At 44.7% G+C, this 16,968-nt stretch overlaps 1 protein-coding gene across 4 annotated transcripts in view; it reads right to left on the reverse strand.

Moving 5' to 3' along the window:
- The window catches only part of Prkar2b (protein kinase cAMP-dependent type II regulatory subunit beta), a 91,270-nt gene that overhangs the window by 10,509 nt on the left and 63,793 nt on the right, over window positions 1-16,968 (reverse strand). For all 4 annotated transcript variants that reach the window (NM_001030020.1, XM_087552276.1, XM_087552278.1 and 1 more), the window contains 3 exon segments: window positions 2,794-2,947; window positions 6,201-6,307; window positions 14,479-14,562. In NM_001030020.1, the coding sequence (NP_001025191.1) occupies window positions 2,794-2,947; window positions 6,201-6,307; window positions 14,479-14,562 (345 nt within the window).

Consider the following 16,968-nt stretch of genomic DNA (forward strand, 5'->3'; position numbering starts at 1 on the left):
CAATTTCAAACACTTTCTTCCCAGTTACAATGGCCTTTCTGCATCACTGTAGTGGCCATGTCTCCAGCTAATCTCTAGGGCTAAGAGCTGCAGGATGCTATTTCCGGAGTGAGGCTCTAGGATGAGGACTCTTCTCTGCCAACTGCTTCTCTTTACAACAGCACTTACAACCACTGGGCTGCAGGCTGTGGACCCTCACATTTCTGCTCTGCCTCGACTTCCCCTAGAAGGGACTGGCTATGCGAATTGCTCTTAAAAAGCTAGTTTCTAATATAATGAAAACACATGTTCACATTATAATTTTAAAAATATTGCATGTTTGCATGCACCAGAAACTGTTTATAAATGTCACTAACATGTATACAGCACCAAAAGAATCTCTGGAATTTTTCTTAGGAGCTTAAGAATTATGCAGACAAAAACTCCAAGCCCTTTGTACCTTGGTTACCATTAGCATCAGGGTTGAAAGTTCCATGCTTGGGGACTGGGGGCGAAGGGGGGTGGATCTGAAAATGTATCCTGGATCAAGGATGCTTGAGGATACCTTGTTCCCGTCTGGCACCATGACTCTGACTGGCAACTCCAGTGGGACTACCACATCTTAGGTTACACTTTCTGTAATAGGCAGGTCACGGTGGACACAAGTTAACCCCCACGAGCCCCCCCACACACTGTGAGTCCTCCCTGCACACAGAGGTCTGCTCTGCTGCAGCTGTCCTCTGTTGGTTTTAAGTCATCCTTAACATCCTAGGCGATGTGTTTCTTTCTACATGAAAGACTCTCCATTTTTTTTTATCCTATAACTGACTTATTTAATAGGTATACAATGACTGCGTGGCTCCAATAAAAAGAAAATTTAAGTATCCTGTTTTTTTCTTTCCAGTGAGATGTTTTATGAGTCCAAGGCTGAGATGAATGCTGTGTACATACATTCTGTAACACAGTAACCCTCTGAAACGGGACAGTTACAACCTCTTGTACAAAGAGCTGAGGAGAACCCTAACACCTGCATGTCAAGAACACGAGACGTTTTGTGTCCCAAACAATCCTCTGTGTGGCCTGGGGTGAAGTGTGACACCAGGCAGTTCGGACACCTCCTGGGAGCTGATTCCAAGCAAGTCCAGGCTCACCTTAGATCACAGATGTGGAGTCTGCGGGGTGGTGAGTGGGTTCCCAAGCTTACCAGAGACGGAGCCCCACCTTAAAGCCATCGTCAGTTGTTAGTACTTAAGCCCTGCACTGTTACCTTGTGGAAGAGTCCACACAGCTTCTCTAGCTCCTCAGCCAAATGTGTCTGTGAACCAACACTTAACAGAATTTCTACCGTTAAGACATTTATTTATAGAGACAGACTGAGAATCTCTTGTCTGAAATACTTGAGACCAGAAGTGTTTCAGACTTTAGAGACCATCCCCCGCCCCCAACACTCCACCATCCAGTCTCCCCCACGCCTCCCCCATGCCTCCCCCACTCCCGACTGCCCAGATTCTGAAGAATCCTAACACGGTAGCATGGAAGCATGTTTGAGGTTCATATATATCTCATATACCTGGCTAAAGGTAAAGTTCAGGAGCGTAATGCCTCCTGCAGTTGACTGGCCTGTAATATTAAGTGAGGTATAGAGTTTTACAGTTGTGGAATCATGTTGGCACTCAAAAAGCATTTCAAGCTTTGAGTTTCCGGATTAGGACTGCTCAGTCCATCCTACACCCACGTCCCACCCAAAGAGACTGGTTAGCTTTGTGTACAATTGAGGCAAGATTTATTTTCCAGTATCCGAGATGAAAAGAATGGGTGTTTTACTCAGATTGCCCATGAGCAGAGAGACCACCGAGAGAACTGTTCTGCTGCTGTTGTTTGTGCTGCTTGCTGTTTTCCCATGCCTTTTCAAAGCGCAGCACACATCAGGACCACATGAAAGGTGTCTGCCAGTATAGGACTGCTGAACCCCCTTTCCAGAGTCCTGGGGGCCTGGGATGTTCCTAACAAGTTCCCAGTTGTGACTTTCAGTCTGAAAACCACTGACTTACAGACTATAGGACTTACCTCAGAGATCTAGTTAAGAAAAAGGCTGTGTGTGTGTGTGTGTGTGTGTGTGTGTGTGTGTGTGTGTGTGTGTTACAGTATTCATGCTTGTTGGTTGAAGGTATGTACATGCATGTGATCGGAGGCTCATGCACAAATGCACATATGAAATATACTTATAGGAGCCAGACACTGATGTCAGATGTCTCTCCCTCCTGGGTTGCTCTCCACTTCTGAGACAAAGTCTCTTACTGAAAATAAAGTTCACTGACTTGGCCAGACTGGTTAGCCCATGAGCTTTGGGATCTGTGTGTGTCTGCACCTGCTTCCCCCATCGATACTGCAGTTACGGGCACGGGCCACTGTGCTCAACTTTTTACACTGGTTCTGGGGATCCAAACGCAGACCCTCATTGGCGTCCAGCAGGCACCTTACTGACTGAGCCATCTCTCCAAGCTGCTGTGGCTTGTGGATTTTAAGCATGGATAAGAGAGAGGCAATTAGGATCGGATGTCATTCCCAAGGGCCAGTATATTCAAGCTCCTGACTTGGGGAGAGACAGGACATAAATCTTTGGTTCAGCATAGACTAATGGTGTGGCAAGTAGCAGAGGCTTAACAAGTGCCAATGACTCGTGATCACAAATAAAACTACCAATTAAAATTAAAATACAGTATCGATGCTATCTTTCAACAGTAGTTGAAAATATCTACTGTCATGATATTTTCAAAACTAATATCATTTGGGTCAAGCAAATATTTTACTCACCAAACCCCACAGAGCACCAGGAGAGGTAGCAGTGATTGTAGCTGCTCTGGGTGTATTGTACATTAAGGCCAGTTCTCCAAAACTCCCACGATTGTCATAGTTACCAACGCATCTTCCAACGCCATCACATTTTACATAAATATCAAATGTTCCTCTGTTGGAGATACACAAATCCACATGGAAATCAGAGACACTGTGACCCGGGTAGCATCTAATTACAGTGCAGCCGTGCTTCAGAGAAGAGCCCTGTGCAACACAATCATGTTGCCCCCCATCCCCCTCCCCCGCCTGTCCACTGATAACAGCATGTGCTCCTCTGTTCCACACCTGTGCAGAAGGCCATCAGCTACACTAGGGACAAGGACAGGGAAAATGGACCTAAACAAACAAAGTTAAAATCAGTGATGGAGTGTGTACGGAAAGGCATCTACGGAACGTACGCCAAACACTAGCGGGACTTATCTCAGACAGTAAGAACCGTGAAGTATTCCAGGCCGTTGACTGTGTACCTAATACGTTATGGTTCTAAAGGAAATGCACATGGCCTCTGATACCGGAAGAGAATGGCTGCTTTTTAAAGGAATACAGCTCTAACAATTTGCTGGCACGTCTTTTATAAACTATAGCGGGAGCTGACCACTTCCAATAAAGTCTTATTAGAACACAAACAAGGGCTGGAGAGATGGCTCAGTGGTTAAGTGTACTGACTGTTCTTCCAGAGGTCCTGAGTTCAAATCCTAGCAACCACATGGTGGCTCACAACCATCTGTAACAGGATCCGATGCCCCTGTTCTGACAGCTATAGTGTACTTACATATAACAAATAAATCTTATATATATTAAAAAAAAAAGAACAAGCAAATGTCTTTACTTATTAGACATGGCTGGCTTGGGTTACAGGCAGAATCCTTAGACCATATTGGCCCACAAAGTCTTCCTTGACCCTTCACTTTAGGTCAGACCCAAGCTGAAATTAGAAAGTGGCAGAGATGCAGACCAAGCCTCTGGCCTTGGTCTTTCTGTAGATTTTTCTGTGCTGGTTTTCCCTTGAGGTGCTGTTTGCAGGTAAAAAGACTCCATGTGCCTGTCCCTGTGCTCAGGTGGCCAGGCCCCACACTCATGTAAGCTGCCCCTCTGCACAGGGCATCTTCCCACTTCCATACTCAGGAGAGAACATGGTTTCAAGGGTGGCTGAGGTACCTGGGAGGCAGACATGATTAGTTCTTTAGTTTTATTCTGATGGTAAAATCCTGGACAAAGATGTGGTAGTGCAAAGTGGACAGGCTTGTTGTTAATGTTGTTGTTGTTGTTGTTATTGTTGTTTTATTGGCTTTGTTTTTCATGATAGAATTTCTCTGTATAACCTTAGCTGTCCTGGAATTCACTATGTAGACAGGCTGGCCTCAAGCTCACAGCAGTCTGCCTGCCTCTGCCTCCAATGTGCTGGGGTTAAAGGTGTGTGCCACCATTGCCTGACAGGGGCAGCTTTTAAGGATTAGAAAAGGACTATGACTAGTAAAGAAACAAAGAGAAACAAAATAAGGGAGAAAATTGTTGCCTTTAAATAAAATTCGTGGATAGAATGGCATTCCTAAGGATACACCCTAGAATGTGTTCCATGGATAATTACTTTTAAACTCTGGCCTCTATACTCTCTATTTTGCCACTGACACCGCTTTCTAGATTTACTATTCTGAATAGGTGAGGGTGAAACATGCCGCCAGCCCAGCGGAGGGCATCAGTGGGAAGTGTGTGAAACAGGCGGCCTGCTCTTCATACAGATTCCCTCCCTGACGTTATGAGGCCTCAGGCGGTGTGTGACAAAGCAATGAGCGTGAACCGAAGCTGGTGACGGGAGATCTGGCTGTGGGCCAGATGCCCTGACTGTGGTGACCTCAATCAGCCGCTCTGTGAGCTGGAGTGTTTCATACGCCAATGGGTGATTAGGATAGAACTGAAAGAGAATGTAGTAAGACAACCCCCTGGACTGCATCTGGGCTCTCACCTACGACTCAACTGAATTAAAAAAATGAGTGGATTTCTAAGCAGTTTTGTTAGTGAAGGCTGCAACATCAAAACAATGACTGTGAAAAAAGAACAAAACAACGGTGACTCTGCTTTCCATGAAGGGATACGTGTGGCTAGGCTTTCCCTCCCACTGGCTAGCACTGCAGTGGGCAGTCACTAAAGGATACCAGAATAGGAGGACGGAGAAATGAGCAAATGCCCCAACTGAAAGGCATGAGGTGTCATTCTGCCCATGAAACTGCTGGGCTATGGGGCAGCACTTGGAGGCAGAGGCAGGTGGATCTCTGTGAGTGTGAAGCCAGCCTTCTCTACAGATTGAGTTCCAGGACAGCCAAGGGTATACAGAGAAATCCAATTTCTTGAAAAACAAAAACAAACAAACAAATGAAAACGGAAAGAAGAAGCAAAGCACACGCACAGTTCATACGTGAAAGAAAATAGAGCCAAGGTTAGGAAAGGAAGCCCAGAGAGTTCTAATTACCAGCTGACCACAATGCTACCCCGAGGGTAGTAGGTCAGGTGGGGAGGTGATCTGTGTTCTTCACAGAACTGAGCAGCTAGGGACAGACACCGATTGCCACGGACACTCTGCCTGGCTCTACAAGGGTGAAGAGCACCCTGCCCCTGTGTGGTGGTCTCAGGATGGCAGAGGCTCATCTCCCACCACATTCTTCTCTGGTTAAGTAACACAGTCTAAGGTCTCAGTCACTAGGTGTCGATACTGGTAAGTGCATATCCTTCTGTTTAGTAAAATATTTTCTGAGTTGAAGGTCAGCCTGTTTAAGCAGCAGGACAACCAGAGCTACACAGTAAAACTGTCTCAGAAACAAACAAAACACAATAAAAACCAGCCCAAAACATTTTCAAAGACAAATATAATGCCACACAACTTTTGTGAGGACACATGAACTGCTCACTCTACTGACTAAAGGATGCTAAAACAGCAGTGGGAATGGCTCCTCCCTTACCTATGCCTCCTGGAATACCTGAGTCTACCTGAGGTCTTTTATAGTTTAATAATAACTTATAAAAACATGGCAGTACCGAGTGGGCTATACCATCACTTAGACTGGTCTTACTCCAATTCTCACTGTAACTGGCATTTACTGTATGGCAATATTAACTTTCTACCTACAAAATATGTTAGCAAATCAAGGCACATTAATGACTGTGACTTACAGATTCGCTTCTCCTATAAACTGGCTCCTTGCATGACCTTGCACAGCTTTACTGTACATAGTCACAAGACATTTACATCATAAAGTAGTGAGGCTGAAGAGAAACAACTATCAAATTAACCTGCTGGTTGTCATAGCAACGGCTAGGACTTCACACAGTAGCCTTTTTGAACCTCCGTAGTAAAGCCAGATAAAACTTACCTGTCGATGACGTAAAAGTTGTCACCATCATCACCTTGATCGATTACGTGTTCCCCTTCTTTGACCAATTTTTCAAACATGGCATCTAATACTTGAGACATCTGTTCCTATTTTTTTAAACAGACAAAATAACTTCGTGTGTATCTGGAACACAGTTCCTCGAGTAATCATGTCATTTTTATACTTTTGTGAAAGATTTAAAAAAAAAAAAAACAGGAACACCATTACCATTGAGTTTTATCAGAAAAATACCCTTTAGTCTCCCTCAGCACGTACAAATGAGATTATTTATTCTCGTACTCAACATCTGAGTGAAAGTAATGATCATTGGCCTACTTTAGGGCATTTGAAAGTATCACCACTTTACACGGAAAAGAACTACCAAACCACTATACATCTCGAGAAAAATTTTAAAAAACTAAACTAACTGGGGTGGTAAAAAAAACGGTTTCAAATTTCTGTAAGATAGCTGTTCTTAAAACCTCCTCCAAATCCCTGGTGAAATTATATCCTAACTTCAAGTTTACAGTTTGTGTCAGTGCCCACAACAGAACAGAACAAACTACGGACTGAGGCGGGAGTGGAGGGCAGCGAAACACAGAACGAAACCAACAACAAAATGACTGTAGTGAAATCTGCTGCCATCTTTTCTGTCATTACATTTCTCTTCAAAACCCAACCATCTATCTACATCTCTAGGAAAGATCTTTACGAATTATTAAAGCTGCATTTAACAGTGCTGGAGGGCCAATGAGCACAGCACGGAAACCATTCGGACTAAAATTCTGAGGTCCATCAGGGTGGGGCCCAAAGGCAAAGATGAGAGCAAGCTGAATGGTTTAAAGATGCGGGTGTGAGTACCACCTTCCCATAAATAAAGCCCCTCTCTCCCAGACCATGCTGAGCAGCCTGGACCTGACTTAATTCCCCAGACTAGATCAGAGAGAAATCAAACAAGCTGGAGAGAGCTACAATAGACAGACCAAACCCCGGTGCCCGGAAAGCAGGCCCTTCACTGCTGGGAAGAGGCCCTCGGCTCTAACAGTGAGCTCACAGGCTGCTCTGCCTCCTCGGGGCTTCAATCCACTTTCTGTTGGCAGCCTCAGAGCAACACAGTGCCATAGGTGTTCCAGGAACAGAGCAGAGCTTTTAGTCAGTGCTGCTTACCCACCCAGAGACGGCTTGGGATGACGTTACACACAGATATCAAAAAGATCCTGACAATGAAAGACAAAAAGCTTAAAACATGACTGCTATTCTTTTCCTTTAAAATCAACGCCTTGGGCGTCTTGGGTCCACAGATGCACTAAGTTGACCAGAGGGTTCCACCCCCTCAGCCTCCTCCACTACCAACGTCCCCAGCACTGTGGTGGGCTTGTTAGAACCCATCCGTGCTCAGTGACTCAAGGACCCAGAGTCTGCATTTACCTTAAGGTTTGTTCTTGACCTTACACATTCTATAGCTATTACAAATGTCTAATGACACACAGCCACCTGACTGGATTGTTTCAAGTATATAAAATAAGAAAGAATAAAACCAAACCATGAACTCAACAAAGAAAAGAGGTCTAGAGGAAACAGAGAAAATGAAGAAGTGTGGAACGAAATTTCCAGAACCGGAAGACACAAGTTTTCAAGCTGAAAGGGAACATTAAGGAACCCAATTAAACTAACGAAATCGGGCTCTCAGGTGCCACCAAAGACCTGTGTGTAGAGATACAAAATACTTCTGAAGAGGGTACATCTGAAAATAATTTTGAAAAGAAGAGGCCCAACTTCTCCCAAAATAAAGAAACACAAATTAAGATTGAAATAAGATACCACTCCTCTCACTTAGCAACGTTCACTTGCGGAGGACAGCACACTGTACTGAAGTCACCATGAGGAGGAGACATTCTCCCTGGCTTCTGTGGAAAAGCACAAATGGAATAGACACCATGGCAACATCCAGTGAGATCTCAAATGTGCAGCCTCTACTCTGACCACTCCTTCTCTAACCACTGGGAGGTGACCAGCATTTGGTGGTGTCAGTGTTCTAGATTTTGGCCATTTTGATGGGTGTGCAATATCTCGCCGTTTTGATTTGGGTGTTCTTTTCCCTAGTGATACAGGTTACTGAGCATCAGCCCTCCCTATGAGATCTCAAAATATTTTCATTCCCCCAAAAGGAAAACCTGTGTCTATTAATGACAGTCATTTGCTACGTTCATGGTCCCCTAACTCCTTAGAAACCATGACTCTGTTTATTCTCTATGCAGAGAATATGTTATTTCTCAATATTTCCAGATAAGAGAATGATAAAATGTGTTTTCTAGGATCTAGCTTATTCCCCTTAGTATGTCCTCATGGTTCATCCCCACTGCAGCATAAGCAGTAATATGCATTTCCCAGCCTGAGAACACTGCATGGATGTGACACGCCATTTTATCTATTGACCTATCTCACCAGTCTTTGTCTAATTTTCCACCAGGGTGTTACTGTGAAGATTTTTAAATTATAAGGATGTTTGTTTAGCTGCTCCTTATCGGGTGTGTCTTTTTTTAATATTTATTTATTTATACTTTCATGTGCATTGCCGTTTTGCCTACATGTAAAGAGTGTAGAATCCCCTGGAACTGAACTTACAGACAGTTGTGAGTTGCCATGTGGCTGCTGGGAATTGAACCTAGGTCCTCTGGGAGAGCAGCCAGTGCTCTTAAGTGCTGAGCCATCTCTCCAGCCCCTGGGTGTATGTATCTTTTGCAAATATTATCTCTCTGCTTATGGCATGTTTCTTCATTCTGTTGAAAGTATCTTCTATAGTTCAGACACTTTGTTGTTTTTGTTGTTTCTTTTCAAAGCAGGGTCTCACCATGTAGCCACACATGTCCCATACCTCACCCCCCTCCTGCCTTAGCTTCCTAAGTACTGGGATTACAGGACCACAGCGCCACACTTGGCCTTGGAAAGGTTTAATTTTAATGAAGTCCAGCTTGTTACTTCTTCATATACTTAACTTTTGGTGCCCTGTCTAAATAGTCACCAACGTCTAGATCATCTAGGTATATATACTTTTTAGGCATTTTTAACATTTTACATTGAGGTCTCTGATCCATTTGGGGCTCATTTTCATGAGGGGTATAAAACCTGTCTCGACCCTTTGGAGTACAGCATCCACTTGTTCCAGAGCCACTTGTCGCCTTTTGCTCCTCTATCCTGTTGATTCACATGGACCCATTCTTAGTCTGTACTCAGTTCTGCTACTTAACACATGCACTTCTTGCCGGTGTTGGTATCATACCTTACAGTACATGTTGGAAGTCATTATCAACTCCCTGACTGGCTTTCAACAGCGTGTAGGCTTTTCTGGGACTTTGTCTCTCCAGATTTATCTATTTTAGAGGTAAATTTTAGATTCAGTTTACTGGGCCGGCAAGATGTCTTAATGGAACATAAGTCTGATGACCTGAATTCAACCTGCAGATCCCACATCCTGATAACGGACATTCGGATGGTGTCTGCGTCCTTCCACCTCCTGTGGACAATGCTGATATGAATACTCGTCTATGAGGACTTGCCTCAACCAGTGTTGGATCTCAATCCTTCTGAATGTCTCTGAGAGGCATTTCTGAACTGTACGGGACCTCTACTTAACTCTGAACAGCTGAAACACTTACTTCCCACTAGCCACGTGTGAGAGTTACAATGTCCCATGTCCTCAACATCTGTTGTGGTTATTGTGGGGTTTTCTGTTTGTTTTTTTTACTTAATTATAGGCCCGCAGATACTTATCATTCAAACCACACCACAAGGTAAATGTATGTGTAGTGATTAAAATTTCTTAATTATTAAAAAAAAAAACCTCTACAGAGAACAAAATTTTAAATCTTCCCATGGACTAAGAGAAGCACCAGGAAATGACAGTGATTGGTTGTAAGGGTTTTCTTTCCTTCCTGGTTGTGGATGAGCTCTGGCCCCTCTTCATGGGCAGCAGCCAGGGCTGAGGATGATCCAGGAAGGAATAGAGCAGAGATTTCCTGGCATGGTGCTAATTAGCCCCACGGGGAGCTTTTACCCAAATGAGTTCATCAACTTCAGACAACATATGGTCACCCATCAAAATTCTGAAGGTTAATTAAATGGCTTACTAATACTGTATTTTACTTGTTACTTATGATGGGGGGGCGGGTAGTGGGAAAATATCAGCTTTATTGATTAGTTCTGACTCTAAATGTCAGATGGAGAAAAATGAAATAAATTGCGACAGTAAAATTTTTGGTTATGTTAGAATCAGCCCCATTTTGCGCAGACATATGAAACGTGGCTTTTAATTATAAAGCTAAAGCACCCATACCAGTATATTAAAAATTCCTAATAAAATAGAGAATTTTGCTTTTTAAAATCTTTCCTATGTGACAGGTGTCTGCTCTAGTCAATCAATTTCCCAGTAATTACCCACAGAGTGCAGAGAACTTAGGAAATCGTCACTACACGGAGGCTTACGGTGCTGCTGACAGCCACTGTTGGAAACCCACATCAAGTTCTCTCACAGAATGCAGATTTGAGAGGGAGCTCGGAAAAGGCTCTGAGTCACCAAGGCAGCAACAATTCACTGCACCGATGGAAAAGCCTACAGATAGCATAGGGAAACTGTGCCAGTTAGCCTCGAATTAGAAATATTTCAGGAGGAAAATGGCCCACTGAGTTGAGCATTAAAATATTCATGAAAAGCGTATCTTCAAAGACGCTAACAATTAGGAAATCTGTGTTTCAATATATGAATACACACTACTCCAAGGGGGAAGTGTGCTGAGGTTGAGAAGTGTGAAATTTTCAAACTAATCAATGACTCCAGGAAGTAAATTCAGATGAAGACAGTAGCTGCAATGCCAACACTACTCTTTGCTAATTGGAAACTATTCTCTCCCCCTCCTCTGTGGAACTGTCCTTGCTCTGGAACAGTCTGGATGTCACAGTCACTGCAGCTGGACACTGGCAATCGTCCTAGATGTTCCTTCAGGCCCCAGGAAGGCAACTGTTGACTTCCAAGGTCTGGGAACTGCATATGGAGAAGCCATCCTCCCCTACCACCTTAGGTCAGGCCCATTTCTCCCCTAGATCATAGTATGGTTTCCTTCATGGGCGCTACTCTTTTGTTCTAGCTCACATCCCTCTCCTTTAACTTCCAACGGGAACAAATAAGACTGGTAAATCCCCTGCTCCAAATACTTCAACACCCACTACATTGGAAAAGAACGTAAGAGCCCAAGGATGGGAGGAATGCTATCCTCTGTACATAGTGTGGCTGTCTCGCACACAGGCTCACTTGCAGCAGCTGTGATGTGCCCTCACACACATGTACACACTTACACCCACACTTGTACATCTGCACACAGACACTGATACACATAGATAAAATGCAAAAAATTACCAATTTAAATTTAATAAAGGTTAGAGTAGACAGGGTCCCAGAAATGTTTATGTTGGGCATACTAAGACATTAGCAGTCATCACTAACCACCGGGCTCCTCCCTCACACGCACCTTATCCCCATAAAGCCAGCCATCACAGTCTGGCTTGTCTCTGTCTCCGTCCCCACTCAGAGACAGCCATTCTGTGCTCCCTCACCCCCAGTGAATCTCTCGCATGAGGTATGTTGCCTGGTGTCATTTCTGTGGTTGTCCTTGCCCCCTGCTTCACTTCCAGGAAACCCTCACAACAAAACCCTTTCCCTGTTTAACTAGCAACTGTTTCATTCGGTCACTAGAAAAGCAGGTGAGACGACTGACTGCATTCATGGTCACACCGCGACCTCATCTTGTTACTGGAAGTATGTAGGCCAGAAACCTCAGCATCACCTGGATACCCGTGAGGCGTGCTCTTGGGCTCCACTCAGACCTACTCGATCAGGGTCTCCAAATCTACTAACAGCCCTTGATGATACACAGTTGTGTTAAAACTTGGGCGGCACCGAAATTCTCCCAAGTTCTAGGAAACAGTAGAAGATCCTTAATGATAAGCCCACCCCTAAATATAAATGGCTCAGTGGTGCAAAGAGCAAACATGGAGTTAGGGGACTGAGTGGACAGACTCAGTCTGAACGGATGACACAAACCAGAAGAGTGGAACTGCAGTCGAGCGGCTCTGTAACCTTTCTTCAGCTACACTTGTCTGTTCCTACTTTCAAGTGGGTCACGTCATTTAAGTTTCTAACAACTTTATGCATGTATCTGAGGAGTTTGGGCTGTTTCAACCCCATCACCCTCTCTTACTCCCTCCTCCCTCTGAATGTCTTCTCAACAAGACCTCTTCCTACTTTTTCTTTTCTTTATTAAGCGACCCACTGAATTAAATTCAGGTTCTTTGCATGCGCACGGGGTGGCTAAACATCTGGAAAAAAAAAATGGCACCTTTCTAGAAGCAATCAAAGGTCTCGGTAAGTTTTAATGAGACTTGATTTAGATAACCTGTCTGCTGTCTTCCTTGTGAGTGCGTGAGTGCGTGCGTGCGTGCGTGCATGTGTGCGTGTGTGTGTGTGTGTGTGTGTGTGTGTGTGTGTGTGTGTGTGTAGATGCCAAAGGTTAACCCCAGGAGTCTTCCTCTACCACACTCTACCTTATATTTTGAGAGAGGGTCTCTCACTGAATACAGAGGGAATCATCTGACTAGAGAGGCTTGTCAGCAAGCCTCTGAGATCTACCTGTCTCCCACACACTGCCCCCACCTCCGCAGTGCTGGGGTTACAGGCACATGCTGCCGCATCTGGTGTTTTCACGGGTACTAGGGATCTGATCTCGGGTCCTCACTCTTGCATAGTGGGCATTTTACTCACGGGGCCCCAGCCCTAACAGTCTTTAAATACCATCACTTTATCAAAATTACCTAATCTATCCAAAATATTACTACTAAGTATGCATACCTAGATAAAGAAGAAACAGGAATTGAGAATGTTCTGGTTTCAGGCCATCCTTTCTTTTTGAGACACTGATAAATACGGAAGGTCCTAGGAACATATGCTACTTAAAGAGAGAAATGAAGCAGAAAAAGATGTGTATTCTACCCTCAAGAAACGAATGAATGACGCAACATACAGATTTTTGTTTAGCCAATCAGAAATGTCAAAAATGATAATCTGAACTCAGGGATGAATATAATGTTTTACTGTTTGCTTCAAAGTCCAAATATAAATCATGTTCTTGGAGAACATGATAAAAGGTTACACAAAAAGCCAATGGAGACCTTATAAACATTTCAGGGTATAAACATGACCTTACATAAAACGATATGATGTAGTACCTTAATATTTCAAAAAACTTCCAGCGGGGCAAACCTCGTTTTAAAAACAGTAGGACTTTGATGTTCCCAGACATCAATCTGATAACTAGAAAATGTGGAATGTGGAAAAACTTAGGGCTGAAGTCAGCTACAAAAGTTGGTTCTTCACGTTTGGAGCGGAGCAGTTCTTCCCTGAATCACTAGAGAGCAAAAGCACTGTCTGTGATGACAAAGAACACTTAAGAGTGTGAGGGGGGGGCTGGGGATTTAGCTCAGTGGTAGAGCGCTTACCTAGGAAGCGCAAGGCCCTGGGTTCGGTCCCCAGCTCCGAAACCCCCCCCCCCAAAAAAAAAAGAGTGTGAGGCGAAGTCTGAAGCCTATACCGAGTGGTGCGCTAGAAACACCCTCTGCGGAGTCTAGAGATGTCAAGAATTCTGTCAGAGAATCAAACATTCCCTCGCCTTAAGCCAAGTAAAACACTCCATGTAAAACATGAACAACGTAGAGCTTAATTACACTCAAATCTGATTCCTATTACTGGCTGTTGGGAGCAACAGGGAGGACCCTTCCAAGAGTCTCTACACAGAGAATTCAGGGGTCTAGCCTCTCCCTCCCTGTTCTATCCCAGGGCTAAGCAAGGGTCTAGCCTCTCCCTCCCTGTCCCATCCCAGGGCTAGGCAAGGGTCTAACCTCTCCCTCCCTGTCCCACCCCAGGGCTAGGCAAGGGTCTAGCCTCTCCCTCCCTGTCCCACCCCAGGGCTAGGCAAGGGTCTAGCCTCTCCCTCCCTGTCCCACCCCAGGGCTAGGCAAGGGTCTAGCCTCTCCCTCCCTGTCCCACTCCAGGGCTAGGCAAGGGTCTAGCCTCTCCCTCCCTGTCCCACCCCAGAGCTAGGTTTGAGATGCATGACTCTCCACAGACTCAGACTCAGCTCCCACAGTGATCACAGAGGGGGTCTAAGTTTAAAAAGCAGAAGACTCAGGTCCTTGCCCAGTTCTCAACCCCCTTCCCTAGGAGTTCTCTTACTGGATCCAGGTTCTTAAACAGCAGGATGTCTTTGCAGGCTTCTTGCAATCTGTTTCTTTGATCGTCAGTTTTGGGATGTATTATCTGAAAAGACAGCAAAAATCAAGAAAGCAAACACAGCAGTCAATACCAGGTGAAAATCCAACAAAACCAAAAAGGGTTAGCACTCTGGTCCACTCCAGGTGGCAGAACATTCACTCTGGGTGGCAAACAGGGATTAGTCCATGAGCACAGGAAATGGCGCACTCATCAACATTGTGCTGGGACAGCCTTCCCCCAGATCAGCAGGCACACTATGAGAAGATGCATCCTAGCCTATATGGCGTACACAAAGGGACAGAGTGTTACATAGTTACACTGGAAAGTCAGACACTGCCTTCATTCCCTTGTTACTCAACTTAAAACTCTTCCAAAGGCAGCTCTTTGCTTTAAAACTTGATAATGTCGGCAGAAGCAGATAAATTCTTAAATGTATACTTCATTCAAGATTAAAGAAAATTTTAGGAAAATTACAGGTAACTTCCCTGATAGCACATAAAGGATTTTTACTAAGGAACCCAGCAACCATGCACTGCCCCCAAGGGAAACGACTCCAAGAAATACTGATGCAATCATTATAGGATATCGTTATAGGATAAAGTCAGGAGAGGCCAGTGTTCTAAACTTTTATTGAACATTTACTCCAGGACAATGAAGCAGTCATGGGGTCCTCTGTGAGACTCAATGGACCAACAAGTTGGCTTCTTCTTTTCATGACATGGGAATGCTTGAGACCGAATCCAAAGCCTTGGCCACATTAGGCAAACACTCTCCCACTGAGCCTTATGCCTAACTTAAAAGGCTCTTTTTATTGTGAACACTGGTGGTTTGTAAATATAACATGAGGTAAAAGATGCTCTTAAAGGGGCTGGGGATTTAGCTCAGTGGTAGAGCGCTTACCTAGGAAGCGCAAGGCCCTGGGTTCGGTCCCCAGCTCCGAAAAAAAGAACAAAAAAAAAAAAAAAAAAAAAAAAAAAAAAAAAAGATGCTCTTAAAAGCAGGCATGGAGTGGATTCCTGGAAACCCAACACACTACTTCTCCTATTGCAATATTGATTCAAACAATAATTGTAGGATCTCATGAGCAAATGCCTCACCATTCCCATCAAAGCAGCTAGAATCAGACAGCAATGAGCCTGTGCCCACAGACACCAACACTCCCAGGCACATTTAACTTAGCAGAAGACATAGCTAAAAAAACCTAAAACTAATAGAAACAGACCCCTAAACCTAAAAAAGGTGACATTACAGTACAAGGAGAGGATTCTAATGGGCACCACGCCTGTGCCTGTGACTTATAGGTGACACAAAAGACTACTAGCTAGTGAATAAATCCTTACAGATTTTCAATTGAATGCTGTACCTTGGGATTCTGTGTGCCCCCACACTGAGCCTCATGCTGCTGCTCTGAAGACTGTGGGGGGCCTTAGCAGGTGAGGTCCGGCTCACAGATGCACATGGCTATGGGCAGGCCCTTCTTATCTGCTTGTCTTCCCAGACCAGCAACCCCTTCCTGGATGCTACCCTGTGACATTCTTGCCACTGAGGACTAAGACACTATTAAAGCCACCCCTCCCCCACCTGAAGCCCCCAGAAACTGGATCCCAAACAAACCTTACTCCCTTACATTGTGTCTGCCAGGCTATTTCTTTTTGTGATTTGATTAGTCACTCCATAAGGGGAAAGGAAACCTTTGATAACTTTCTGACCCACATTCGCCTGAACTGAGGCCCTAAGATGGCAGGAGGGCACAATGCTTCTAGCCTATGCTACACAGAAACGCTCAACACTTAGATCCCCCTCACCAAAACTCACCATTTTCTACTTGAAAAACAAGAGATGAGTCTGAGTGCTACTTCTCCCTCTGAAGGGAACAGCAAGGGCGGGCCTGCAGAGCAGCCATCCGGGAGGGATGCAGGAGAGGGGCTGGGGATGCCAGCCCACTGTCTGTCTGCTCTCCGCCCTGCGCTGCTTCACCCCTGCTGTCAATCCAAGTCTTCCCCTTCCTCCCCACCCTTTCACTTCCCATGAGGTCTGAAGAAGGAGCCCCAACTTTTCCCTGACCCTTCTGCTCTAACCAATTAACCTGTCTAAACTGTGTTTCCCAGGCCCTCCCTGGGCTACGGTCTACTGTTGTTCCCCATCTTCCCACTCCTCCCAGCTCCCTCCTAAGGCCCTTCTCCTATTACACTTTGTGCTCAGGGAGCAGTCAGATGGCAGGTGCAACCCTGGATGCTTTTGGTGCAGAAGATGCTGGCCTGCTTGTACAGACACCATTTCTATGAGGCTTGACACGATTCTGCATTAAGAGGTTTGTGTCTCTGGAACACTTAAAATTTAGCAATCTACCCGAGGGTGAGCTTTTACCAGCCCACAGCTTCTTTTGATTTTTATTAAAATTCCTCATTTCAGGATACAAATACTGCTAAACAAGCACTTATGTGGCATTTG

The sequence above is a fragment of the Rattus norvegicus genome, chromosome 6 (assembly GCF_021556685.1).
Source record: "Rattus norvegicus strain SHRSP/BbbUtx chromosome 6, alternate assembly SHRSP_T2T, whole genome shotgun sequence".
In the NCBI taxonomy this organism is placed as follows: Eukaryota; Metazoa; Chordata; class Mammalia; order Rodentia; family Muridae; genus Rattus; species Rattus norvegicus.